Source organism: Bos javanicus, chromosome 4, assembly GCF_032452875.1.
Source record: "Bos javanicus breed banteng chromosome 4, ARS-OSU_banteng_1.0, whole genome shotgun sequence".
Taxonomy (NCBI): domain Eukaryota; kingdom Metazoa; phylum Chordata; class Mammalia; order Artiodactyla; family Bovidae; genus Bos; species Bos javanicus.
In genome coordinates, this window is record NC_083871.1 from 113,635,550 (window position 1) to 113,660,742 (window position 25,193).

General features: G+C 41.3%; 1 protein-coding gene across 4 annotated transcripts; it reads left to right on the plus strand.

Moving 5' to 3' along the window:
- Nucleotides 1-847: 847 nt before the first annotated feature.
- LOC133246616 (GTPase IMAP family member 7-like) lies at nt 848-9,734 on the plus strand. Of its 4 annotated transcripts, XM_061415091.1 has the most exons (3): nt 851-953; nt 7,127-7,166; nt 7,902-9,734. In XM_061415091.1, the coding sequence occupies exon 3, from the start codon at nt 7,939-7,941 to the stop codon at nt 8,821-8,823; it is 885 nt and encodes a 294-aa protein (XP_061271075.1). In that variant the 5' UTR covers nt 851-953; nt 7,127-7,166; nt 7,902-7,938; the 3' UTR covers nt 8,824-9,734. The 4 variants fall into 4 exon arrangements, with proteins under 4 accessions (XP_061271074.1, XP_061271075.1, XP_061271076.1 ...); XM_061415090.1 differs by lacking the exon at nt 7,127-7,166 and having other exon boundaries at nt 848-953; XM_061415092.1 differs by lacking the exon at nt 7,127-7,166 and having other exon boundaries at nt 859-1,006.
- Nucleotides 9,735-25,193: the final 15,459 nt, after the last annotated feature.

A 25,193-nucleotide genomic window follows, 5' to 3' on the forward strand; every position in this document is an offset into this window, starting at 1 on the left:
TGAGCCTGGACTAACAGTGATTCCTCATGCCAGACTCCTGGAGCCAAGGGCCCTACGAATGGTCCCTTTTAAAGGGAGACTAAAAGTCTCCCGTTTAGTACCACTGCTCTCTGTTCCACTGCTGGAGGTTTATAACCATAACCACCTACGTCTGAGAATCCATGTGGGTAAGCACACCAGGTTCACTGGTGTGAACTGGTTCCTGCCAGTGGGAGTCTGGGGATTTGTTCTCGTTGGGTGAGGCTTAAATAATAGAGTTGATACTATTCCATTGGCTTCCCTGATAGCTCAGTTGGTAAAGAATCTGCCTGCAATGCAAGAGACCCTGGTTTGATCCCTGGGTTGGGAAGATCCCCTGGAGAAGGGGAAAGTCTACCCACTCCAGTATTCTGGCCTGGAGAATTCCATGGGCTGTATAGACCATGGGGTCACAGAATCAGACATGACTGAGTGACTTTCACTTTCACTTCACTTTACTATAACCCCAAACAACAAGTAAATTTTTCAAAATTCTGGTGTCATAGCAGGCACATGGAGAAAAAGCTTTCAACTTGGCAAAACTGAAGTGAAGTCACTGACTCGTATCCGACCCTTTGTGACCCCATGGACTGTAGCCTACCATGCTCCTCCATCCATGGGATTTTCCAGGCAAGAGTACTGGAGTGGGTTGCCATTTCCTTCTTCAGAGGAGCTTCCCGACACAGGAATCGAACTCAGATCTCCCGCACTGTAGGCAGACACTTTACCATCTGAGCCACCAGGCAAAACTGAACCACCCATCAAATTATGGGGCAACATTTCTGTCTTTTTAAAAACAAAACACTTTTTTCACTGGCCCCACCCAATCTGCTTCCTGGCTCCAAGGTCTCAGAGGTGCAGCAGTTAGAGCAAACGCAGGGGCTCAAACAGCTTCTCTGGAGGAAACCAGACAGCTCATCAAGTCCTTAAATCAGGTGAGCCTGGCTGAGAACAGATCCCAGGGAGACAGAGCTGCAGGGACAGTAAGGTAGGGGAGTCTGGGGAGGGTGTGGATTCTGGCCTGAGAAGGGACCAGGTGCTGTGCAAACAAGTCAGGAGGATGCTACCAGAGCAGGGGAGGTGGCGGTAGGGAGGGGACTAAGAATGTCTGTTAACACATTGTCCATGCATCTCATTTTAACATGACAACCTTTTGCTGAATATTGCACCTTCCATCCAGTTGTTGTAGGGATAGACATTGAGTACACTTGATAACCCAGACATTTCTTTTAGTAGGAAATGTGTCCCCAAGGTCTTTAGAGTTGGAAGGCAATTTAGAGACCACTCAGGCTAAATCTTTTTTTTTTAATTTAATTGTTATTTTATATTGCACTGCAGCTGTTGTTTAGTCACTGAGTTGTGTCTAACTCTTTACGACCCCATGAACTATAGCCCGCCAGGCTTCTCTGTTCATGGGATTTCCCAGGCAAGAATACTGGAGTGGGTTGCTGTTTTCTCCAGGGGATCTTCCTGAACCAGGGATCAAACCCGGGTCTCCAGCATTGCAGGCAGATTCTTTACTGTTGAGCCACCAGGGAAGCTCATACTGCAGTATGTGTAAATCAACTAATGTTTTGGCAGGAAATGGGCATTTGAAGACTGCAGTCTGGCACTAAGGGTACTCATTTCTACTGGGCTTATCATTGTTTTGATGTCTTTCCAATGGACTTCAAAACCATACAAACACACTTACTTGCACATACACACAATGAAGAATAAGATTCCTGAAAATTCTTTGCAGATATTTTGGGGCAAGGGTTGGGGGGACTTAAAGTACTTCCCACTGGAGATGGACAGAGAAATGACTGCGTTATCAAGTCTCTTGGAACAATTTTTTGTGTGGTTCATTCATCACACAAAATACAATTAGGCCTGTTTGTTACATTTGCTTTTGATTTTTACTAGGATTTTAAATATAATTTTTGCTGTATGATTATGTAAACTATTTATATGGTTTTAAGATCAAATCAATGAAATATAAGTATATCCAAACAAGTCTGATTCCCAGTTTCTGTCCCTGTCCTCTCCCTCCTCTTTGTCCCATGCCCATATAAGTAACTTTTTTGTTTGTTTAGCTTTCAGATTATTCGGCCATTGTTTTTATGGATGAATTAAAAATATATGTATTACACATTTTATATATGTAGATCATATTCCTCCTGGTTAGAGAAATGCTAGTAAACTGTGCATTACTTTCTTCTTTGCTTTTTCTGCTTAATGCTATATCCTGGAGATGTCTTCATACTAGGATATAAAGATATACCTCCTTTTTCTACAGTTGACCAGTGCTTCACTGTGTGAATATACCTTAGTTAATTCAACTGGGTCCCTACCCTAATGATGCATGATAGGTTTTTGGTGTCCTGAGATTCAAATAGTGGCACAGTTAACAGACTTCTGTGGGCTTCCCAGGTGGCCCAATGGTAAAGAATCTGCCTGCCAATGCAGGAGATGCAGGAGACGTGGGTTCAATCCCTGGGTCATGAAGATCCCTTGGAAATGGCAACCCACTCCAGTATTCTTGCTGGGAAAATCCCAAGGACAGAGGAGCCTGGAAGGCTACAGTCCATAGGGTCACAAAGAGTTGAACATGACTGAGCACACACGTGTGCATACACACACACAGAGCTTTCTGCATAATTTTCTTCCATATTCTTGTTGGGTACCTTTGGAATAAATCCTAAAATTGAGATTGATAATAAAAGGGTAAAGGCATATGTAAATGCACATATACAAGACCTTGCTAACTTCTCCTCCAGTAGTTTTAGACTGTTCTTTTATTCCCAACAGCCATGCAGGAGAAGATCTGTTTCCCCTACATCTTTTACTTATTAAAAAACATGTATTTATCTATTTGGCTGCATTGCATCTTAGTTGCAGCATACGGGATCGTCCTTGCCTCGTGTGGGATCTTTCACTGTGATACACGGACTCTCCAATTGTGGAGGGATTAGTTGCTCCGTGGCATGTAGTATCTTAGTTTCCTGACCAGGGATTGAACCCACATCCCCTGCATTGCAAGGTGGATTCTTAACTACTGGGCCACCAGGGAGTCCCTCCCCTATACCTTTTATCAACAGATTATGCCAACTAATTTCTGGGTTTTTTCAAACCTGTAGGTGAGAAATAGTATCCTAGTGCAATATTAAATAATTAATTTTAGTTTTTATATGTTTTGATATGTTTATCTCTATTACGAGTGGATGTTGATATCTTTTTACATATTCAAAGGATATTTACATTTTTATTTGGACTGTTTATTCTTATCTCTTACTCCACTTTCTATCAAGTTGTTGGTCTTTTCTTTCTCTACTTTTAGATATTGTTTGTTTGCTAAAATATTTTTATTGAAATATAGTTGATTTATTATAATTATAGCCAAGCCACTCAGTTTTATACATGCATGTGTCCGTGTGTGTGTGCATGCTCAGTCGCTTCAGTCATATCCAACTCTCTGCGGCCCCATGAACTGTGACCCTCCCGTCTCCTCTGTCCATGGAATTCTCCAGGCAAGAATACTGGAGTTGGTCGCCATGCCTTCCTCAAGGTGATCTTCCTAACCCAGGGATCAAACTTGTGTCTCCTGTGTCCCCTGCATTGCAGGCAGATTCTTTACTGCTAAGTTACTGGTGAAGCCCATATATATATGTATATAATATATATAATTATATATATATATATATATATTCTGATTTTTTCCATTATAGGTTAATACAAGATACTGAATATAGTTCCTTTCCACTATACAGTAAATTCTTGTTGCTAATGTATGTTATATATAGTGGTATGTATACGTAATGTATATGTAACATACCACTATATATAACAAAAGGTCAGCTTTCATTCCAATACCAAATAAGGGTAATGGCAAAGAATGTTCAAACTACTGCACAACTGCATGCATTTCACATGCTAGCAAGGTAATGCTTTAAATTCTCCAAGCTAGGCTTCATCAGTACATGAACCAAAAACGTCCAGATGTACAAGCTGAATTTAGAAAAGGCAGAGGAACCAGAGATCAAATTGCCAATATCCATTGGATCAAAGAAAAAGCAAGAGGATTCCAGAAAAACATCTACTTCTGCTTCATTGACTATGCTAAAGCTTTTGATGGTGTGGATCACAACCAACTGTGGAAAATTCTTCAAGAGATGGGAATACCAGACTAGCTTACCTTCCTCCTTAGAAACCTGTACGCAGGTCAAGAAGCAACAGTTAGAACCGGACATGTAAACAGACCAGTTCAAAATTGAGAAAGGAGTATGTCAAGGCTAATATTGTCACCCTGCTTATTTAACTTATACGCAGAGTACATCAAGCAAAATGCCGGGCTGGGTGAAGCACAAGCTGGAATCAAGATTGCTGGGAAAAGTATCAATAACAGATATGCAGATGACACCACCCTTATGACAGAAAGTGAAGAGGAACTCTAGAGCCTCTTGATGAAGGTGAAAGAGGAGAGTGAAAAAGCTGGCTTAAAACTCAACATTCAAAAAATGAAGATAATGGCATCCAGTCCCATCACTTCATGGCAAATAGATGGGGAAACAATGGAAACAGTGACAGACATTATTTTCTTGGGCTCCAAAATCACTGCAGATGGTGACTGCAGTCATGAAATTAAAAGATGCTTGCTCCTTGGAAGAAGAGCTATGAGCAACCAAGATAGCATATTAAAAAGCAGAGATATTACTTTGCTGACAAAGGTCTGTGTAGTCAAAGCTAAGACTTTTCCAGTAATCATGTATGGATGTGAGAATTGGACCATAAAGAAGGGTGAGTGTCAAAGAATTGATGCTTTTGAACTGTGGTGTTGGAGAAAACTCTTGAGAGTCCCTTGGACTGCAAGGAAGTCAAACCAGTCAATCCTGAAGGAAATCAACCCTGAATATTCACTGGAAGGACTGATGCTGAAGCTAAAGCTCCAATACTTTGGCCACCTGATGGAAGACCTGACTCATTGGAAAAGACCCAGATGCTGGAAAAGATAGAAGGCAGGAGGAGAAGGGGACAACAGAGGTCGAGATAGCTGAATGACATCACGGACTCAATGGACATGAGTTTGAGCAAGCTTTGGGAGATGGTGAAGGACAGGGAAGCCTGGCATGCTGCAGTCCCTGGGGCCAGAAAGAATCTGACAGGACTGAAGGACTGAACAGCTACGATGTATCCATAAACCCCATACACCTAATTTATCCCTCTTTCCTGATTTTCCCCTTTGGTAGTCGTAAGCTTATTTTCTGTGTCAGTTAGTCTGTTTCTGTTTTGTAAGTAAGTTTACTTGATTTATTTTTGATTCCACATACAAATGATATCATGTAATATTTGTTTTTCTCTAACTTCCCTCAATATGATAACACCTCAGTTCATACATGTAGTTGCAAATGGCATTGTTTCATTCTCTTTTACGGCTGAGTAATACCCCATTGTATATATGAACAGCATCTTCTTTATGCATTCATCTGTCAATGGACATTTAGTTTGTTTCTGTGTCTTGGCTATTATAACAGAACTGTTATAAAGCTGAAACTCCAATACTTTGGCCACCTCATGCAAAGAGTTGACTCATTGGAAAAGACTCTGATGCTGGGAGGGATTGGGGGCAGGAGGAGAAGGGGACGACAGAGGATGAGCTAGCTGGATGGCATCACCGAGTCGATGGACGTTAGTTTGAGTGAACTCTGGGAGTTGGTGATGGACAGGGAGGCCTGGCATGCTGCAATTCATGGGGTCGCAAAGAGTCGGACAGGACTGAGCGACTGAACTGAACTGAACTGATGAACATAGAGGAGAAGGAAATGGCAACCCACTCCAGTATTCTTGCCTAGAGAATCCTGTGGACAGAGGAGCCTGGTGGGCTGCTGTCCATAGGGTCGCACAGAGTTGGATACGACTGAAGCGACTTAGCATGCATGCACGCATTGGAGAAGGAAATGTCAACCCATTCTGATATTCTTGCCTGGAGAATGCCAGGGACAGAGGAGACTGGTGGACTGCTGTCCATGGGGTCACACAGAGTCAGACACGACTGAAGCGACTTAGCAGCAGCAGCAGCTATGAACATAGAGGTGAAGGCATCTTTTCAAATTAGAATTTTGTCTGGATATATGCCCAAGAGTGGGATTGTTGGATCATATGGCAACTATATTTTTAATTTTTTGAGGATCTTCCAGACTGTTCTCCATAGAGGCTCTACCAATTCACGTTCCCACCAACTGTGTAGGAGGGTTCCCTTTTCTCCACACTCTCTCCAGCATTTATTGTAGATTTTTTGATCATGGCCATCAAATCATCGCTGTGAGGTGATACATCATTATAGTTTTCATTTGCATTTCTTGAATAGTTAATGATACTGAGCATCTTTTCATGTGCTTATTGGCCATCTGTACAGATAGTCTTTGTATAAAAGTGAAATGACCCCTCTTTTACATAACCAGGAAAAAAATTTCCCCTAGTTTGACAGTTGTGTTTTAATTTGTGTATGGTGGCATTATTCTCCCACATTATATTTCTGATTTTTATATAACCAAATTTAGGAGTCTCTTTCCTTGTGGCGGTTTAGTAGCTAAGTTGTCTGACTCTTTTGTGACCTCATGGACTGTAGTCCACAAGGCTCCTCTCTCCACTGGGTTTCCCAGGCAAGAATACTGAAGTGGGTTGCCATTTCCTTCTCCGGGGGATATTCCTGACCCAGGGATTGAACCCCAGGTCTCTTGCATTTCATGGCAGAGTCTTCACCGACTGAATCACCAGGGAAGCCTGTCTCTTTCCTTACTCTATTTCAAATTTCAGAAATATTTTCCCTACTTCTAAGTTACAAAGATTTATCCATGTTTCTTCTATTATTTATAGGGAATTTTCAACATTGGAAATTCTACCCTATTTGGAGTTTGAAAGGCATCAGGAAATGGATACAGTTTTGTCTTTTTGTATATGATTGTCTCCATGTTGCTTATTAGTCTATCTTTCTTCCTCTTGATGTGAGATGCTACATTATTGAATATAAATGTTGCATAATGTAAATGAATTGAATATGAATAAATACAATGTGGTTAATTTGGTCTGTTTCCAAAGTTTCTGTTTTTGCTTTGCTGTTCTCTCTATTCAGGGACCAACATCATACTGCTTTAATGATAGAAACTGTGATGGTAAGTCATAAGGGGCTTTCCCTCCCTGGCTCCCCATGCACACTTCATTCAGACTGACACCAGCTATAACAGGCCTGTTCAGCCATTGGTCAGGCATCCGAGTGGGTCCCTCCTCCCAAGCACGTGAGCAACTGGTAACCAGCGACCAGTTAACAACCTCCTTCTGCCACTGGTGAGGCCACTGAGTCCCTTCCCCCTCTCTATTGTATATAAAAGGACCCTAAATGCTGAGTGAGATGAGAGGGTTCTTAGAGACGCTAGACTGCCATCCCCTCGGTCTACTGGCCTTCTGATTAAAGTCTTCATTCCTTGCCCCAACAACTGGTATCCGGATTTATTGGCCTGTGGTGCAGTGAGCAGACCAGCTTGGGCTTGGCAACAGACCTGACACTCCTTTGTGGGGATACTGGAACTACTTTGCTGTTTTATCCACAGCAATTAAACTGTTTAATTTTTCTGTTTCTTTTGCGAACAATGTGGATAATAGAATATTACAAATTTCAGGGAGGCTGCTGCTGCTGCTGCTAAGTCACTTCAGTCGTGTCCGACTCTGTGAGACCCCATAGACGGCAGCCCACCAGGCTCCCCCATCCCTGGGATTCTCCAGGCAAGAGTACTGGAGTGGGATGCCATTGCCTTCTCCATTCAGGGAGGCAAAGGAAGTTAAAAAAAGACTTGAGAATGGTTCCTACTTGCCTAAATTGACTCTTTCCCCCTCTCCTTCCTTTTCTTAAGGTGGAGTCTGGGTACCCCAGAGCCTCTTGATGTTAACATGGCTGCCACCCCTAACAACGCTCTGAGGATAGTGCTGGTAGGGAAGACCGGAAGTGGGAAAAGTGCGACTGCAAACACCATCCTCGGGTACAAAAAATTCGAGTCTAAGATGGCTGCCAACGCTGTTACCAAAACTTGTCAGAAAGCGTCCCGGGAATGGAAGGGGAGAGAGCTTCTTGTTGTTGACACCCCAGGGCTCTTCGACACCAAAGACAGCCTGAACACCACCTGCAGGGAAATCAGCCTATGTGTCCTCGCCTCCTGTCCCGGCCCTCATGCCATTGTCTTGGTCCTGAGGTTGGGCCGTCACACACAGGAAGAGCAGCAAACCGTGGAGTTGGTCAAGAATCTGTTTGGGAAAGCAGCCATGAAGTATATGATCATCTTATTCACTTGCAAAGAGGAGCTGGAGAACCAGAGCCTGAGCAATTTTCTGGAGGATTCGGATGGAAACCTACAAAGCCTCCTACAGGAGTGTGGAGACCGCTGCTGTGCTTTCAGTAACAGCAAAAACACAGAGCAGGCTGAGAAGGAAGCTCAGGTGCAGGAGCTGGTGGAGCTGATAGACGAGATGGTGCAGAACAACCAAGGGGCTTACTTTTCTGACCCCATTTACAAGGAAACAGACCAAGAGCTGAAACAGCAGGAGGAATACTTGATGAAAAGCTATGCTGATACATTTAACAAGCAAATTGAACAAGTAGAAGTGGAATATGCCCAAAATCCATCAGAAGAAAAGATGAAAAAAATAAAATCGATAACAGATGAGTATAATGAACAAATGATGAATGTAAGGGAAGAAGCTGAGAAGAGAATATTGCAAGCTGTTTTCGACAAGATTAAAAACATGCTTTCAAAAATATGGCAAATGTTGTGGAAGTAATGTACTGTAATTTTATTTTTACTTCTCAATTTACTATAGCTTGTTAATATGAAAGTAAAAGTGAAGTCACTCAGTCGTGTCCATCTCTTTTCAACCCTATGTATTATAGCCTGCCAGGCTCCTCTGTCCATGGGATTTTCCAGGCAGAAATACTGGAGTGGGTTGCCCTTTCCTTCTCCAGGGGAATCTTCCCAACCCAGGGAACGTGGGTCTCCCAAATTGCAGGCAGACTCTTCACCATCTGAGCCACCAGGGAATCCCTTTCTTGTTGATATGATACTTTGTATTTTCCTAAAATGGTTAAAACCATATCTTATTTCTGATTTCTTCTTACAGTCTAACCTTACTCTCTCCATTGAGTTAGGGGTCTATGTCCCCTACCTTGAAATTGAATGGACTTTGTGACTGTTTTGAGAAATAGTGGGTGGCTGAAGCAACACCATGTAACTTCTAAGGTTCAAGGAGATCCAACCAGTCCATTCTAAAGGAGATCAGTCCTGGGTGTTCTTCGGAAGGAATGATGCTAAAGCTGAAACTCCAGTACTTTGTCCACCTAATGCAAATAGTTGACTCATTGGAAAAGACTTCTAAGGTTAGATAGGGAAAAATGCCTCCTTGCTCCCTCATGGTGGTTACCCTTGGAATTGCCCACCATATTGTGAGGAAGCCCAAGTAGAAGCCAAGTCACCCTGGGGAAGAGGACCTGAAGTCACTGGCCCACTGCCTGGCTGATATTTCATCTGCCAGCCAAAACCACTTGCTGGCCATGCAAGTGAGGCAACACAGAGTGAATTCTCTAGCTGCCAACTGATGAAACTGTGAAGAGCAAAGATAAGCCATTTCCATGGGGTCCTACCCAAATTGCAAATTCATGAGAAGAATAAATGATTGCTGTTATTTTAAACCACTAAGTTTGGGGATGGTTTGTTAAGGAGTGAGCGTCAACTACAATTAAATGTCTTTGTAGCTCATTGCCCAGCACTCCTGGCTCCCACCTGTGCTCACACACAATGCCAATGAATTTAAGAGTTTATGAAATTGACATAACCAGGTAATAATTCATTTTGTAGAGTTCAGAGATTCAATTTAGGAAAATTCAAATAAGAAACCCTGCATACATTAAGTGTAGGTCCCACTGGTGTGTTATTTCAATCCACACACCTATGAGAACTTTGTTAAGAGAACCACGCCAATGCAGCATGGGCTTCTCTGGCACCATTATTCTGTGGTTGGTGGGGATGTGGAAGTAAATTCTCTTAGTGTTTTTCTCTTTCCTTTTTAAAGGTGCCATCCTAACTTAAAGTATTCCTGACTGTAACTTAAAAAAACCTCTTCTGTGCCAAATATTTTTCATTTGCCTCTGCCACATCCACACTTCACCCCTCTTCACTCTAACTTCTTGCATGGGAGGCTGATCTACATGGACAGCATCAATGGTATCTCTTGCTCTCTGACCTCTGCTTGGTTTCTGCCAAACAGAATCCAAGCAGAAGATCTCTTGAGGGCAGAAAAGTAAGGTCAGGGTATCTGTTCTCCATTCTCCCTACCTGCAGGTCATCTCTGACTAGTTGCCAAAGGTCGTAGCTCCTCTCCTGGAGGCCTTACTACCCAACTCTCCTGCATTCCAGCTTTGTTCACCCCTTAGGGTATGGATTTTTTTCCTCACTGTTACTAGCTCTCTCCCTTGTCATTTCTAAACCTCGTAGCCACAGCTTGTAGGTAACCCCTTCACTAACGTCTCCTCCAAGTACTTCATTATACTAAGTCATCTCTTTTCTGCTAGAATCCTGACAGATACATCTTATGATGTGTGTGTGTGAAAGTCACTTAGGCATGTCCAACTCTTTGTGACCCCATGGCCTATACAATCCATGGAATTCTCCAGGCCAGAATACTAGAGTGTGTAGCCTTTCCCTTCTCCAGGGGCTCTTCCCAACCCAGGGATTGAACCCAAGTCTCCTGCATTGCAGGTGGATTCTTTACCAGCTGAGCCTATGATACTGACTTCTTTTTCTGTTTCAAAGCATTTCCTGATTTTTGTTTCATTTTGTTTTGTTCTGTTTTGTTTTTTTCATCCCTGCCAGCAAGAAAGTCTCACCTGACTGTTGAAACCTCTGGGAAAAGTTTACCCACATACACTGTGACATTGGCAGTGAGCAGATAAAAGTTTCTGACCTGCTAAAATAATTGCAAAGATTCAAAAATAGAGGAATGACTGTACAGTATTTATAATTATGGCAGATAACTCAAACTCAAATTGCAAATTTTCAGTGATAGAGGGATATTTTGTATTATAAATAATTATGGCAGATAACTCAAATATCTGGAATTTTTACAGTTGTCCTTTGTTTTGTCTCTGAAAGGGACTGAGGGTATCTATTGCATCGGTGAAACTTAGGGAGAAAGGGATTGGAGATTAAATCTGGAGGAAATAACATCTTAAATACATGCTTTTTATAAGGTTCATAATAAATATTATGAATGAAGTAAAGACACATGGAAGAGAAGCCCATTGTGAGAAAACATTCATAGTATATGCGAAATAACACTGCAAGCCCCAACGGCTATTTGCTATAACACAATTCTTATAGTTAGTTCCTTGTGAATGATTCATTCGGTCAGTTCAGTTCAGTCGCTCAGTTGTCTCCGACTCTTTGCGACCCCATGAACCGCAGCACAGCAGACCTCACTGTCCATCACCAACTCCCGGAGTCCACCCAAATCCATGTCCATTGAGTCGGTGATGCCATCCAACCATCTCATCCTCTGTCGTCCCCTTCTCTTCCTGCCTTCAATCTTTCCCAGCATCAGGGTCTTTTCAAATGAGTCAGTTCTTTGCATCAGATGGCCAAAGTATTGAAGTTTCAGCTTAAGCATCGGTCCTTCCAGTGAACATTCAGGACTGATTTCCTTTAGGACGGACTGGTTGGATCTCCTTGCGATCCAAGGGACTCTCAAGAGTCTTCTCCAACACCACAGTTCAAAAGCATCAATTCTTTGGTGCTCAGATTCTTTATAGTCCAACTCTCACATCCATACATGACCACTGGAAAAATCAAAGCCTTGGCTAGACAGACCTTTGTTGACAAAGTAATGTCTCTGCTTTTCAATATGCTGTCTAGGTTGGTCATAACTTTCCTTCCAAGGGGTAAGCGTCTTTTAATTTCATGGCTGCAGTCACCATCTGCAGTGATTTTGGAGCCAGGGAAAATAAAGTCAGCCACTCTTTCCCCATCCATTTGCCATGAAGTGATGGGACCAGATGCCATGATCTTAGTTTTCTGAAAGTTGAGCTTTAAGCCAACTTTTTCACTCTCCTCTTTCACCTTCATCAAGAGGCTCTTTAGTTCTTCTTCACTTTCTGCCATAAGGGTGGTGTCATCTGCATATCTGAGGTTATTGATATTTCTCCTGGCAATCTTCATCCCAGCCTGTGCTTCCTCCAGCCCAGCATTTCTCATGATGTGCTCTGCATAGAGGTTAAATAAGCAGGGTGACAATGTACAGCCTTTATGTGCTCCTTTTCCTATTTGGAACCAGTCTGTTGTTCCATGTCCAGTTCCAACTGTTGCTTCCTGACCTGCATACAGGTTTGTCAAGAGGCAGGTCAGGTGGTCTGGTATTCCCATCTCTTTCAGAATTTTCCACAGTTTATTGTGATCCACACAGTCAAAGGCTTTGGCATAGTCAATCAAGCAGAAATAGATGTTTTTCTGGAACTCTCTTGCTTTTTCAATGATCCAGCAAATGTTGGCAATTTGATCTCTGGTTCCTCTGCCTTTTCTAAAACCAGCTTGAACATCTGGAAGTTCACAGTTCATGTATTGCTGAAGCCTGGCTCAGAGAATTTTAAGCATTACTTTACTAGCATGTGAGATGAATGAAATTGTGTGGTAGTTTGAGCATTCTTTGGCATTGCCTTTCTTTGGGAGTGGAATGAAAACTAACCTTTTCCAGTCCTATGGCCACTGCTGAGTTTTCCAAATTTGCTGGCCTATTGAGTGCAGCACTTTCACAGCATCATCCTTTAGGCTTTGAAATAGCTCAACTGGAATTCCATCACCTCCACTAGCTTTGTTCCTAGTGATGCATCCTATGGATCATTTGACTTCACATTCCAGGATGTCTGGCTCCAAGTGAGTGATCACACCATCGTGATTATCTGGGTCATGAAGATCTTTTTGTACAGTTCTTCTGTGTATTCTTGCCACCACTACTTAATATCTTCTGCTTCTTTTAGGTCCCTACCATTTCTGTCCTTTATCGAGCCCATCTGTGCATGAAATGTTCCCTTGGTATCTCTAATTTTCTTGAAGAGATCTTTAGTCTTTTCTATTCTATTGTTTTCCTCTATTTCTTTGCACTGATCACTGAAGAAGGCTTTCTTATCTCTTCTTGCTATTCTTTGGAAGTTGGCATTCAAATGGGTATTTCTTTCCTATTCTCCTTTCCTTTTCACTTCCCTTCTTTTCCGAGCTATTTGTAAGGCCTCCTCAGACAGCCATTTTGCTTTTTTGCATTTCTTTTTCTTGGAGATGGTCTTGATTCCTGTCTCCTGTACAATATCATGAACCTCCACCCATAGTTCACGAGGCACTCTGTCTATCAGATCTAGTCCCTTAAATCTATTTCTCACTTCCAGTGTATAATCCTAAGGGATTTGATTTAGGTCATACCTGAATGGTCTAGTGGTTTTCCCTAATTTCTTCAGTTTAAGTCTGAATTTCACAATAAGCAGTTCATGATTTGAGCCACAGTCAGCTCCTGGTCTTGTTTTTGCTGCTTATAGAGCTTCTCCATCTTGGGCTGCAAAGAATATAATCAATCTATTTTGGTGTTGACCATCTGGTGATGTCCATATGCAGAGTCTTCTCTTGTGTTGTTGGAAGTGGGTGCTTGCTATGACCAGTGCATTCTCATGGCAAAACTCTATTAGTCTTTGCCCTGCTTCATTCTGTACTCCAAGGCCAAATTTGCCTGTTACTCCAGGTGTTTCTTGACTTCCTACTTTTGCATTCCAGTCCCCTATAATAAAAAGGACATCTTTTTTGGGTGTTAGTTCTAGAAGGTCTTGTACGTCTTCATAGAACCCTTCAACTTCAGCTTCTTCAGTGTTACTGGTTGGGGCATAGACTTGGATTACCGTCATATTGAATGGTTTGCCTTGGGAATGAACAGAGATCATTCTGTCATTTCTGAGATTGCACCCAAGTACTGCATTTTGGACTCTTTTGTTGACTATGATGGCTACTCCATTTCTTCTAAGGGATTCCTGCCCACAGTAGTAGATATAATGGTCATCTGAGTTACATTCACCCATTGCAGTCCATCTTAGTTCTCTGATTCCTTGAATGTTGATGTTCACTCTTGTCATCTCCTGTTTGACCACTTCCAATTTGCCTTGATTCATGGACCTAACATTCCAGGTTCCTATGCAATATTGCTCTTTACAGCATCAGACCTTCCTTCTATCACCAGTCACATCCACAACTGGGTGTTGTTTTCTTTGGCTTCATCCCTTCATTCTTTCTGGAGTTACTTCTCCACTGATCTCCAGTAGCATATTTGGCATCTACCAACCTGGGGAGTTCCTCTTTCGGTGTCCTATCTTTTTGCCTTTTCATACTGTTCATGGGATTCTCAAGGCAAGAATACTGAAGTGGTTTGCCATTCGCTTCTCCAGTGGACCACATTCTGTCAGTCCTCTCCACCATGACCCATCCATCTTTGGTGGCCCCATATGGCATGGCTTAGTTTCATTGAATTAGACAAGGCTGTGGTCCGTGTGATCAGTTTGGCTAGTTGTCTGTGATTGTGGTTCCAGTCTGTCTGCCCTCTGATGCTCTCTCCCAGTGCCTTCCGTCTTACTAGGGTTTCTCTTACTTTGGGCGTGGGGTGGACGTGGGGTATCTCCTCGTGCCACTGCTTCTGACCTTGGACGTGAGGTATCTCCTTTCAGCGGCTACTTGTGGTGCAGCCGCTGAAGGAAGGATCTAGAAACTGGTTCTGTGAGGTTTAGTTCTTCAACTAATTCAGTAGGTATTTGAAGAGTTCAAGAGAAAAGTCCTTTTTTAAAAAAGAGGACTTTTTGATGATAAGGACAACTTCTAGGACTGAGAAATTCTTGGGGTTCTTCTCTAGAGCAATGGCCTTCTTAGTCAAGAGGGTGATCTGTATGTAACCATGTGATTTAACAAGGGAGGCTCCACATGGACTCCACTGTGTGCCCCACTCAATAGGATGACGGTTGCCTCTCACCTGACTGTTCTTAGAGATCACAACTTGACCTACTGAGAACGGATTTACTTTTTGACAGCATCTAAACCTAGTGAATAGGGTCAATGATCAAATGTGGAAGCATGCTTCTGGATGAAAATAAAAAGAATCTACAAATCAGACACAAGTTTTCCACTGTGGCATTTAAGTTCAAAGATGACTCCCTCAGAGGAGTTTCAGAAGTGTTGAGTAATGAGCCCTCAAGGTCAAAGGAGGCATGTTCTTGACACAGCAGTCAGTTGTAAAGTTATGTGTACATAATCCATGAAGAACCAAAAGTTCATTTCAATCATAATTTATTGAATACAGGTGCAAAATTACTTAATTTCTAGAAGGTATAGAATACACAGAAGTCCTTGATAAATTCGCCTAACAAGTCTAGAACGGAGGCCAACAAAGCCTTTTCTTACTGTGTGCTTGTTCAGTTGCTAAGCCTTGTTCAAATCTTTGCAACCCATGGACTGCAGCATGCCAGGCTCCCTGCCTGTCCTTCACTATCTCCCAGATTTTGCTCAGATTCATGTGCATTGAGTTGATGATGCTATCTAACAATCTCTTCCTCTGCTATCCCCTTCTCCTTTTGATTTCAATCTTTCCAAGCATCAGGATCTTTTCCAATGAGTCAGCTCTTTGCATCAGGTGGCCATAGTATTGAAGCTTCAGCATCAGTCCTTCCAATGAATATTCAGGGTTGACTTCCTTTAGGATTGACTGGTTTGATCTCCTTGCAGTCCAAGGGACTCTCAAGAGTTTTCTCCAACACCACAGTTCAAAAGCATCAATTCTTTGGCACTCAGCTTTCTTTATGGTCCAACTCTCACATCCATACATAACTACCAGACAAACGATAGCTTTGACTATATGGCCCTTTGTTAGCAAAGTGATATCTTTGCTTTTCAATATTTTAATATGCTGTCTAGGTTTATCATAGCTTTCTTTTCAAGGAGCAAGTGCCTTTTAATTTCATTGCTGCAGTCTTTGTTCACAGTGGTTTTGCACCCCAAGAAAATAAAATCTGTCACTGCTTCCACCTTTCCCCCTTCTGTTGGCCATGAGGTGATGGGATGCTGACATGCCTCTAATGAGAAAAGCTGACCTCCAAAGTACACTGGCCTTGGACATGATCACTGCCTTGCAAGGAAACATTGGTGTCATTATCCAAATTGAATGTAGTGTGTTCCTACTGATGAGGCTGTTAATGTGTCATCTTTATTAAGTTACTAAAGGGCACAAGTTAACACCATGAGTGATCCCACTTCCTACGTGGGGGAAGTAGTAGGTCAATGGTTTGGACGACAAGATTCTTGGCAGAAAAAGTTGTCATTGATTTGGGGATTCACTGTCTTCACCTGTGTTCTCTCTGGCAAGTAACTCTATTGTTGCTGTGGCATATACCTCCAGTGCAACCAGGGAGCCACCAGAGGAGTCACCTCCATGCTAGTGAAAGCCCAGGGAGAGGGGAGCCTCTGAGATCGTGAGAGTTGAGATCATGAGATTGTTCACGGGTTGGAGAGGTGAACCAGCAAACTGGACCCATGCAACTGAGGGCTCCCCAGCCACTCGCCTGTCCTAGAAATGTGCCTTCTGCTTACCTCTCCCACTCCCAGTTGTTATTTTTGTTCAGTCCCTCAGTCATGTCTGACTCTTTGCAACCCATGGACTGCAGCCTACCAGGCTTTCCTGTCCTTCACCATCTCCAGGAGTTTCTCAAACTCATGTCCATTGAGTCAGTGACGCCATTCAACCATCTCATCCTCTGTCATCCCCTTCTCATCCTGCCTTCAATCTTTCACAACATCAGGGTATTTCTAATGATCCGGCTCTTTGCATCAGGTGGCCAAAGTATTGGAGCTTCATCATCAGTCCTTCCAATGAATATTCAGGGTTGATTTCCTTTAGGATTGACTGGTTTGATCTCTGTGCAGTAAAAGGGACTCTCAAGAGTCTTTTCCAACACCACACTTCAAAACATCAATTCAACCTTCTTTATGGTCCAACTCTCACATCCGTACTGACTACGAGAATAAACATACCTTTCACTATACAAACCTTTGTTGGCAAAGTAATGTTTCTGCTTTTTAATATGCTGTCTAGGTTTATCATAGCTTTTCTTCCAAGGAGCAAGTGTCTTTTAATTTCATGGCTGCAGTCACTATTTGCAGTGATTTTGGAGCCCAAGAAAATAATGTCTGTCACTGTTTCCATTGTTTCCCCATCTATTTGCCATGAAGTGATGGGACCAGATGCCATGAGCTTCATTTTTTGAATGTTGACCTTTAAGTCAGCTTTTTCACTCTCCTTTTTCACTTTCATCCAGAGGCTCTTTAGTTCCTCTTCCCTTTCTGTCACAATGGTGCTGTCATCTGCTAATCAGAGGTTATTGATGTTTCTTCTGACAATCTTGATTCCAGCTTCTGCTTCATCCAGCCTGGCATTTCTCATGATGTACTCTGCATATAAATTAAATAAACAGGGTGACAATATACAGCCTTGACATACTCTTTTCCCAATCTGGAACTAGTCCACTGTTCCATGTCTGGTTCTAACTGTGGCTTCTTGACCTGCATTCAGACTTCTCAGGACACAGGTAAGCTGGGTTGGTATTCCCATCTCTAAGAATGTTCCACAGTTTGTTGTGATCCACACAGTCAAAGGCTTTAGTGTAGTCAATGAAGCAGAAATTGATGTTTTTCTGGAATTCTTTTCTGTTTTCTATAATCCAGCGAATGTTGGTGATTTGATCTTTGGTTCCTCTGAATCCGGCTTTTACTTATGGAAGTTTTTGATTCATGTACTGTTGAAGTCTAGCTCAGAGAATTTTGAGCATTACTTTGCTAGTATGTGAGATGAGTGCAATTGTGCAGTAGTTTGAACATTCTTTGGCATTGCCTTTCTTTAGGATTGGAATGAAAACTGACCTTTTCCAGTCCTGTGGCCACTGCTGAGTTTTCCAAATTTGCTGGCCTATTGAGTGCAGCACTTTAATAGCATCATCTTTTAGAATTTGAAATAGCTCAACGGGAATTCCATCACCACCACTAGCTTTGTTCATAGTGATGCTTTCTAAGGCCCACTTGACTTTGCATCCCAGGATGTCTGGCTCTAGGTGAGTGATCACACCATCATGGTTATCCGGGTCATTAAGATATCTTTTGTATAGCTCTTCTGTGTATTCTTGCCACCTCTTCTTAGTATCTTCTGCTTCTTTTAGGTCCATACCATTTCTGTCCTTTATTGAGCCCATCTTTGCATGAAACGTTCCCTTGGTATCTCTAATTTTCTTGAAGAGCTCTCTAGTCTTTCCCATTCTATTGTTTTCCTCTACTTCTTTGCATTGTTCACTGAGGAAGGTTTTCTTATCTCTTCCTTCCATTCTTGGGACTCTACTTTCAGATGAGCATATTTTCCCTTTACTCTTTTGCTTTTTCTTCTCCTTTTTTCTCAGCTATTTATAAGACCTCCTCAGAGAAACATTGTGCCTTTTTGCACTTCTTTTTCTAGGAGATGGTCTTGATCACTGTCTCCTATACAATGTTATGAAGCCCCACCCCAAAGATAGAACCTTGAGTAGAAACTCACACTATCTGGATGGTATAAGTGACCGAACCCACTTAAGGACTCTATGTAAGTGTTTTAGGTTCTGGCAGACAGGTGTGGAGACCCTTCTCCTTGTGGTCACCCAAGACAAGCATTGTGAGTCAGTTCCCTTGTGTATTAAACCTGCCAGCTTCCAGCCTGGAGTGGTTGGCCTCACCATCAGGTTTCAGATTAAACCTGGATAAATCCTGAGGAAGCTGCAAACCAATTTATGTTTTAAGTGTCATCTATATTTATAAACAAATGCAAAAATGGAATATCCAAGGCAATAGTTCTCAAAGTTCTTTCTTCTTGTGAAAAAGCATCCTGATTATCTAAATTTCTTCCTAAATTGGATTACATTCTCCGTGATTTGGAATCTACAAATTGCCTTGCTAAAGAATGGTTCTTGGTAGGTCTTCCATTTCCACACTGTTGAAGTTTAACCTGCCTTCTCGCTCTAAGTCTTTTTTTTATTTTATAAGTGAATATTTTCTATAATTATTCTATAATTTACAAATTATTCCTTTTTTATTTATTGTCTGTCCTTTCAAGGAGCACTGAGAGCTCTGGCAAGGCAGGGATCTTTACCTGCTATCATGTGCTAATACATCCAGTTGCCTAGAATAGCACATGGCACATAATAGGCACTCAATAGACACTGAATGAAAATTCTATTTCATTTGATATTTTGTTCGTGTTTGTTTAGAATTAGATTGCTGTATTTGCCTATACTTCTGATTTCAACCTATCTCTAGTTTCATGTTTTAGATTTCGATTTCTTTTGCAATCCACTCCAAAAACTGTTTTTTTATAACTAAAATCTTTGGTGTGTTTATCATAACTATATTTTATGATCTAACTGGATGCATTGATAATTTTATTTTTTGCTGTCTACTTGTCCAATCTGTTTCATAATTTGTGTTTTATTTCTTCTTTGTACCTTAATTTGGATTATTTGATTATTTTTCACATTCTATTTTTTGCCTCTACTTGTATGGAAAGTTTTAATTTTTTTAAAGGTTTTAGTTTTGAAAGGTTACACATCATTCATAGTTATTACAAAATATTTGTTTTATTCCCTGTATAACACATATTCTTATCAAAATTATAAAGCAATCTATGCTTTTATCTTCCTGTTATACAACAAATAGTTTAGAACATTTAATTTCCATTCTCACCTAGCACCCCTGTGTGTGTGCTAAGTCTCTTTCTGACTGTTTGTTACCCCATGAACTGTAGCCTGCCAGGCTCCTCTATCCATGGGATTCTCCAGGCAAGAATACTGGAGTGGGTTGCCATTTCCTCCTCCAGGGGATTTTCCCCACCCAGAGATCAAATCTGAGTCTCTTACGTCTCCTGCATTGGCAGGTGGATTCTTTACCACTAGTACCTGGGAAGCCCACCTTGTATTCCTATGTACACATTGTTGGTGTTGGGTATTTTAATTTTATTGTTTTTTCCCGTTTAAGCCATAAAAGTTATTACTATTATCTTTCCTTTCTTCCTTCTTTCAAGAATCTTTTTCACCTCTCACTTAATTTCTGGGATTACTTTCCTCTTTCTCAAGTGCACTCTTGACAAATTCTCTTAATGAGGCTGCGCTGGTGGCAAAACTGTCTGTGTTGTCTGAAATGTGTTTCTTTTGCACTTATTTTTGACAGCTATTTTCCCTGACTGTAGAATTTTAAGTTGACTGTTATTTTCTTTCAGCACATTTGAAACCTGCTTCCACTGTTTTGTGGCTTCCTTTGTCGTTACTAAGAAATCAGCATAGTTCCTACCTTCTCTTCTTTAAAGGTCATCGGTGTGTTCTTTCTGATTACTTTTTTAGACATTCTCTTTGTTTTCATGTCCCACAGTTTCACTATTACATGTTATGGTTTGATATCTTTCTTAATGATCTTCTTTAACATTCAGTTCAGTTTAGTTGTTCAGTCGTGTCTGACTCTGCGACCCCATGGACTGCAGCACGCCAGGCCTCCCTGTCCATCACCAACTTCCAGAGTCTACTCAAACTCATGCCCATTGAGATGGTGATGCCATCCAACTATCTCATCCTCTGTCGTCCCCTTCTCCTCCTGCCTTCAATCTTTCCCAGCATCAGGGTCTTTTCCAATGAGTCAGTTCTTCACATCAGGTGGCCAAAGTATTGCAGTTTCAGCTTCAGCACCAGTCCTTCCAATGAATATTCAGGACTGATTTCCTTTATGATTGACTAGTTGGATCTCCTTGCAGTCCAAGGGACTCTCAAGAGTCTTCTCCAACACCACAGTTCAAAAGCATCAGTTCTTCAGCACTCAGCCTTCTTTATGGTCCAACTCTCACATCCATACATGACTACTGGAAACACCATAGCCTTGACTAGATGGACTTTTGTTGGCAGAGTAATGTCTTTGCTTTTTAATATGCTGTCTAGGCTAGACATAGCTTTTCTTTCAAGGAGCAAGTGTCTTTTAATTTCATGGCTGCAGTCACCATCTGCAGTGATTTTGCAGCCCAAAGAATAAAGTCTCTCACCATTTCCATTGTTTCCCCATCTATTTGCCATGAAGTGATAGGACCAGATGCCATAATCTTTGCTTTTCGAATGTTGAGTTTTAAGCCGGCTTTTTCGCTCTCCTCTTTCACTTTCATCAAGAGGCTTTAGTTCTTCTTACCTTTCCTCCATAAGGGTGGTGTCATCTGTGTATCTGAGGTTATTGATATTTCTCCCAGCAATCTTGATTCCAGCATGCTTCACCCAGCGCAGCATTTCACATGATGTACATTGCATATAAGTTAAATAAGTAGGGTGACAATATACAGCCTTGATATACTCCTTTCCCAGTTTGGATCTAGTCTGTTGTTTCATGTCCAGTTCTAACTGTTCCTTCTTGGCCTGCATACAGATTTCTTGGGGGGCAGGTAAGGTGGTCAGGTATTCCCATCTCTTTAAGAATTTTTCACAGTTTGTCATGATGCACACAGTGTCACAACAGTCTTTGGTATTAGCTTTCTGGAATGTTTTGACTGTTGAATTTCATAAACTCAGAAAAAAAACAAACATTATCAATTTATTTTTTTTTCTTGTGAAAATAAGGAGTTTATTTCTGCTACTTAGTCAGTAGTATTTCATTACCTTTGAAAATTGATTAATTCAAATGAGTTTTATATTGGCTCTTTTTAATGAAGCTGTCAAATTCCTCAGCATGGCAAAATTAGCCTCATAAAGTAGTCCTCATAGTTTTACCAGGGTTTAAATTTCTTAAAACATGTAATTTTGAATGGCTTCTTTAGGAATTTATTTCCACCAGAGAATATTCTGTTATAGTTTGATGAAAACACTTATCATCTTAGCTTGGTTTTGTTGTCTAAATTTATGTTTCATTTCCCTAAACCTGCCCTCTTCCCCAAGTTCAGCTTGTTAGCTGTGTTGAATCTAGTTTTTTTTTTTTTTTAATTTTATTTTATTTTTAAACTTTACATAATTGTATTAGTTTTGTCAAATATCAAAATGAATCCACCACAGGTAAACATGTGTTCCCCATCCTGAACCCTCCTCCCTCCTCCCTCCCCATACCATCCCTCTGGGTCGTCCCAGTGCACTAGCCCCAAGCATCCAGTATCCTGCATCGAACCTGGACTGGCATCTCACTTCATACATGATATTTCACATGTTTCAATGCCATTCTCCCAAATCTTCCCACCCTCTCCCTCTCCCACAGAGTCTATAAGACTGTTCTATACAGTATACTAACTCATATATATGGAATTTAGAAAGATGGTAACAATAACCCTGTGTACGAGACAGCAAAAGAGACACTGATGTATAAAACATTATCACTTTAAAGTCTACCTGGGTCTTCCCTGGTGGTCCAGTGATTAAGACTTTGCTTTCCAATGAAGAGGGTGTGGTTTCAATCCCTAGTCTGGGAGGTATGATCTCACATGACTCAGACCAAAAAACCAAAAACAGAAGCAATATGTAACAAATTCAATAAAGACTTTAAAAATGGTCCACATCAAAATAATCTTTAAAAAATTAAATAAAGACTTCCTCTACACTGTTCTCTTTCTCCTTTTTTTCTATAAGCATCTTTTGCCTCTTTAAATTGCTTTCTTGTAATTTCTCTTTCAAATCTATCATCCCCTTCACTAACTAGAAACCATTGACTTTGTATAACCTTTCATTGAGGGAGTGGCCCCTTGGAGTCAGTGGTAAAAGTTCCTCTATTAGATACCACCTTGAATCTCCCATTGCCTTTGACTCTGATTTTTATGTAAATGTGGCTAAGAGAAGCAAAGTGTCAATCCTCCAAGGCTGGTAATGTATCCTCAGAGAGACAGCCTGCTGCTGTACTCCACTTGCCACCTTCACTTTGTTCTGTTCTGAGAAAGCTTATTATTTACCTCTCTCTTATGCTTTTAAGAAAAGGTATGAAATATGCTTTCAGCATTTTTAGTTAATTTCAGTGGGTGGGTTAATAATGTAGATATCTGAAAGAGAAACTTATTTTCATTTGGTTAGTTTTTTTTTTTTTTTTCCTGTTTTTGTTTGTTAATGGCACCCCTAGGTTTTTTTTTTTTTTTTTTTTATGTTTGTCTTTGTCTCTTTCATCTCTCCATCATATTGCAGTTTGTCCTCAAGTGGCAGTTCCCCCGATTGTCTTTTCATATTTTGGAATAAATAATTAGAAAACCTGGAAGTTTCACCTGTGAGTGAGGGTTCTGAGTGCAGGCCTCACCTGAGGTGACTGCAGGACAGGATGTTATAGAGAGGGAACCCAAAATGCCCGAATGTGGAGGATTTTCTCTGGAGATGCTCTAATCTCTAGGGCAGAATCCTTCAGTTATGCACTCAGGAAGAGTGACCTTGAAGTGTGAGCCTCTGAAGAGGGGCAAGTGAGGAGATAGTTGGGCCCGCTGTCTTATGGTCACATCCTCAATGGATCTGCAGCCCCATCCCATCACAGCTGAAGTGTCTGATGCCCACCTCTCCAGGGTGCTTCTGTCTCCTCCGCAGATGCCTCAGCTCTAGCCTCTCTGGGGCCATGCTGACTGTGGATGTTCTGCCCCAGGGCTCCTTCCAGAAATTGCTGTATCCTCTTGTATCTGATATATATGCTCCTAAGTTCTCTATGCAAAGAAATAGAGGAAAACAATAGAGTGTGAAAGACTAGAGATCTCTTCAAGAAAATTAGAGATACCAAGCGAACATTTCATGCAAAGATGGGCTCAATAAAGGACAGAAGTGGTATGGACCTAACAGAAGCAGAAGATATTAAGAAGAGGTGTCAAGAAAACATAGAAGAGCTATACAAAAGAGATCTTAATGAATACGGATAATGAAACCAGATAACCACGATGGTGTGATCACTCACCTACAGCCAGATATACTAGAGTGCAAAGTCAAGTGGGCCTTAGAAAGCATCACTATGAGCAAAGGTAGTGGAGGTGATGGAATTCCAACTGAGCTATTTCAAATTCTAAAAGATGATGCTGTGAAAGTGCTGCACTCAATAGGCAATCAAATTTGGAAAACAGTAGCGGCCACAGGACTGGAAAAGGTCAGTTTTAATTCTGATCCCAAAGGCAATGCCAAAGAATGTTCAAACTACTGAACAATTGCATTCATTTCACATGCTAGCAAAGCAATGCTCAAAATTCTCCAATTTAGACGTCAGCAGTACATGAACTGAGAAATCTAGAAGTAAAATCTGGATTTAGAAAAGGTAGGGAGACTAGAGATCAAATCACCAACATTCGTTGGATCATAGAAGAAGCAAGAGAATTCCAGAAAAGCATCTACTTCTGCTTCATTGACTACACTAAAGCCTTTGACTGTGTGGATCACAACAAACTGTGGAAAATTCTTAGAGATAGGAATGCCAGACTATTTTACCTGCCTCCTGAGAGACGTGTATACAAGTTAAGAAGCCATAGTTAGAACCAGACTTGGAACAATGGGCTGGTTCCAATTTGGGAAAGGATTACATCACGGCTGTATACTGTCATCTTGCTTATTTAACTTATATGCAAAGAACATCACTTGACATGCTGGGATGGATGAAGCATGGAATCAAGATTTTGGGAGAAATATCAATAACCTCAGATATGCAGATGACACCACCCTTATGGCAGAAAGTGAAGATGAACTAAAAAGCCTCTTGATGAAAGTGAAAGTGGAAAGTGAAAAAGCTGGCTTAAAACTCAACATTCAAAAAACGAAGATCATGGTATCCAGTCCCATCACTTCATGGCCAACAGATGGGGAAACAATAAGTGAAAGATTTTATTTTCTTGGTTTCCAAAATCACTGCAGATGGTGACTGCAGCCATGAAATTAAAAGACACTTGCTCCCTGCAAGAAAAGCTTTAACAAATCTAGACAGCATATAAAAAGCATAGACGTTACTTTGGCAACAAAGGTCCATCTAATCAAAGGTATGATTTTTTTAGTAGTCATATATAGATGTGAGAGTTGGACCATAAAGAAGGCTGAGCACTGAAGAATTGATGCTTTTGAACCATGGTTT

What these genes read in the sequence shown, in the direction of transcription:
- LOC133246616 (XM_061415088.1), top strand. Translation starts at nt 7,202, where the DNA reads ATGCACACTTCATTCAGACTGACACCAGCTATAACAGGCCTGTTCAGC. An exon ending in ACAACCTCCTTCTGCCACTG is followed by an intron (nt 7,339 to 7,901) that starts GTGAGGCCACTG and finishes CCTTTTCTTAAG; the next exon opens with GTGGAGTCTGGGTACCCCAG.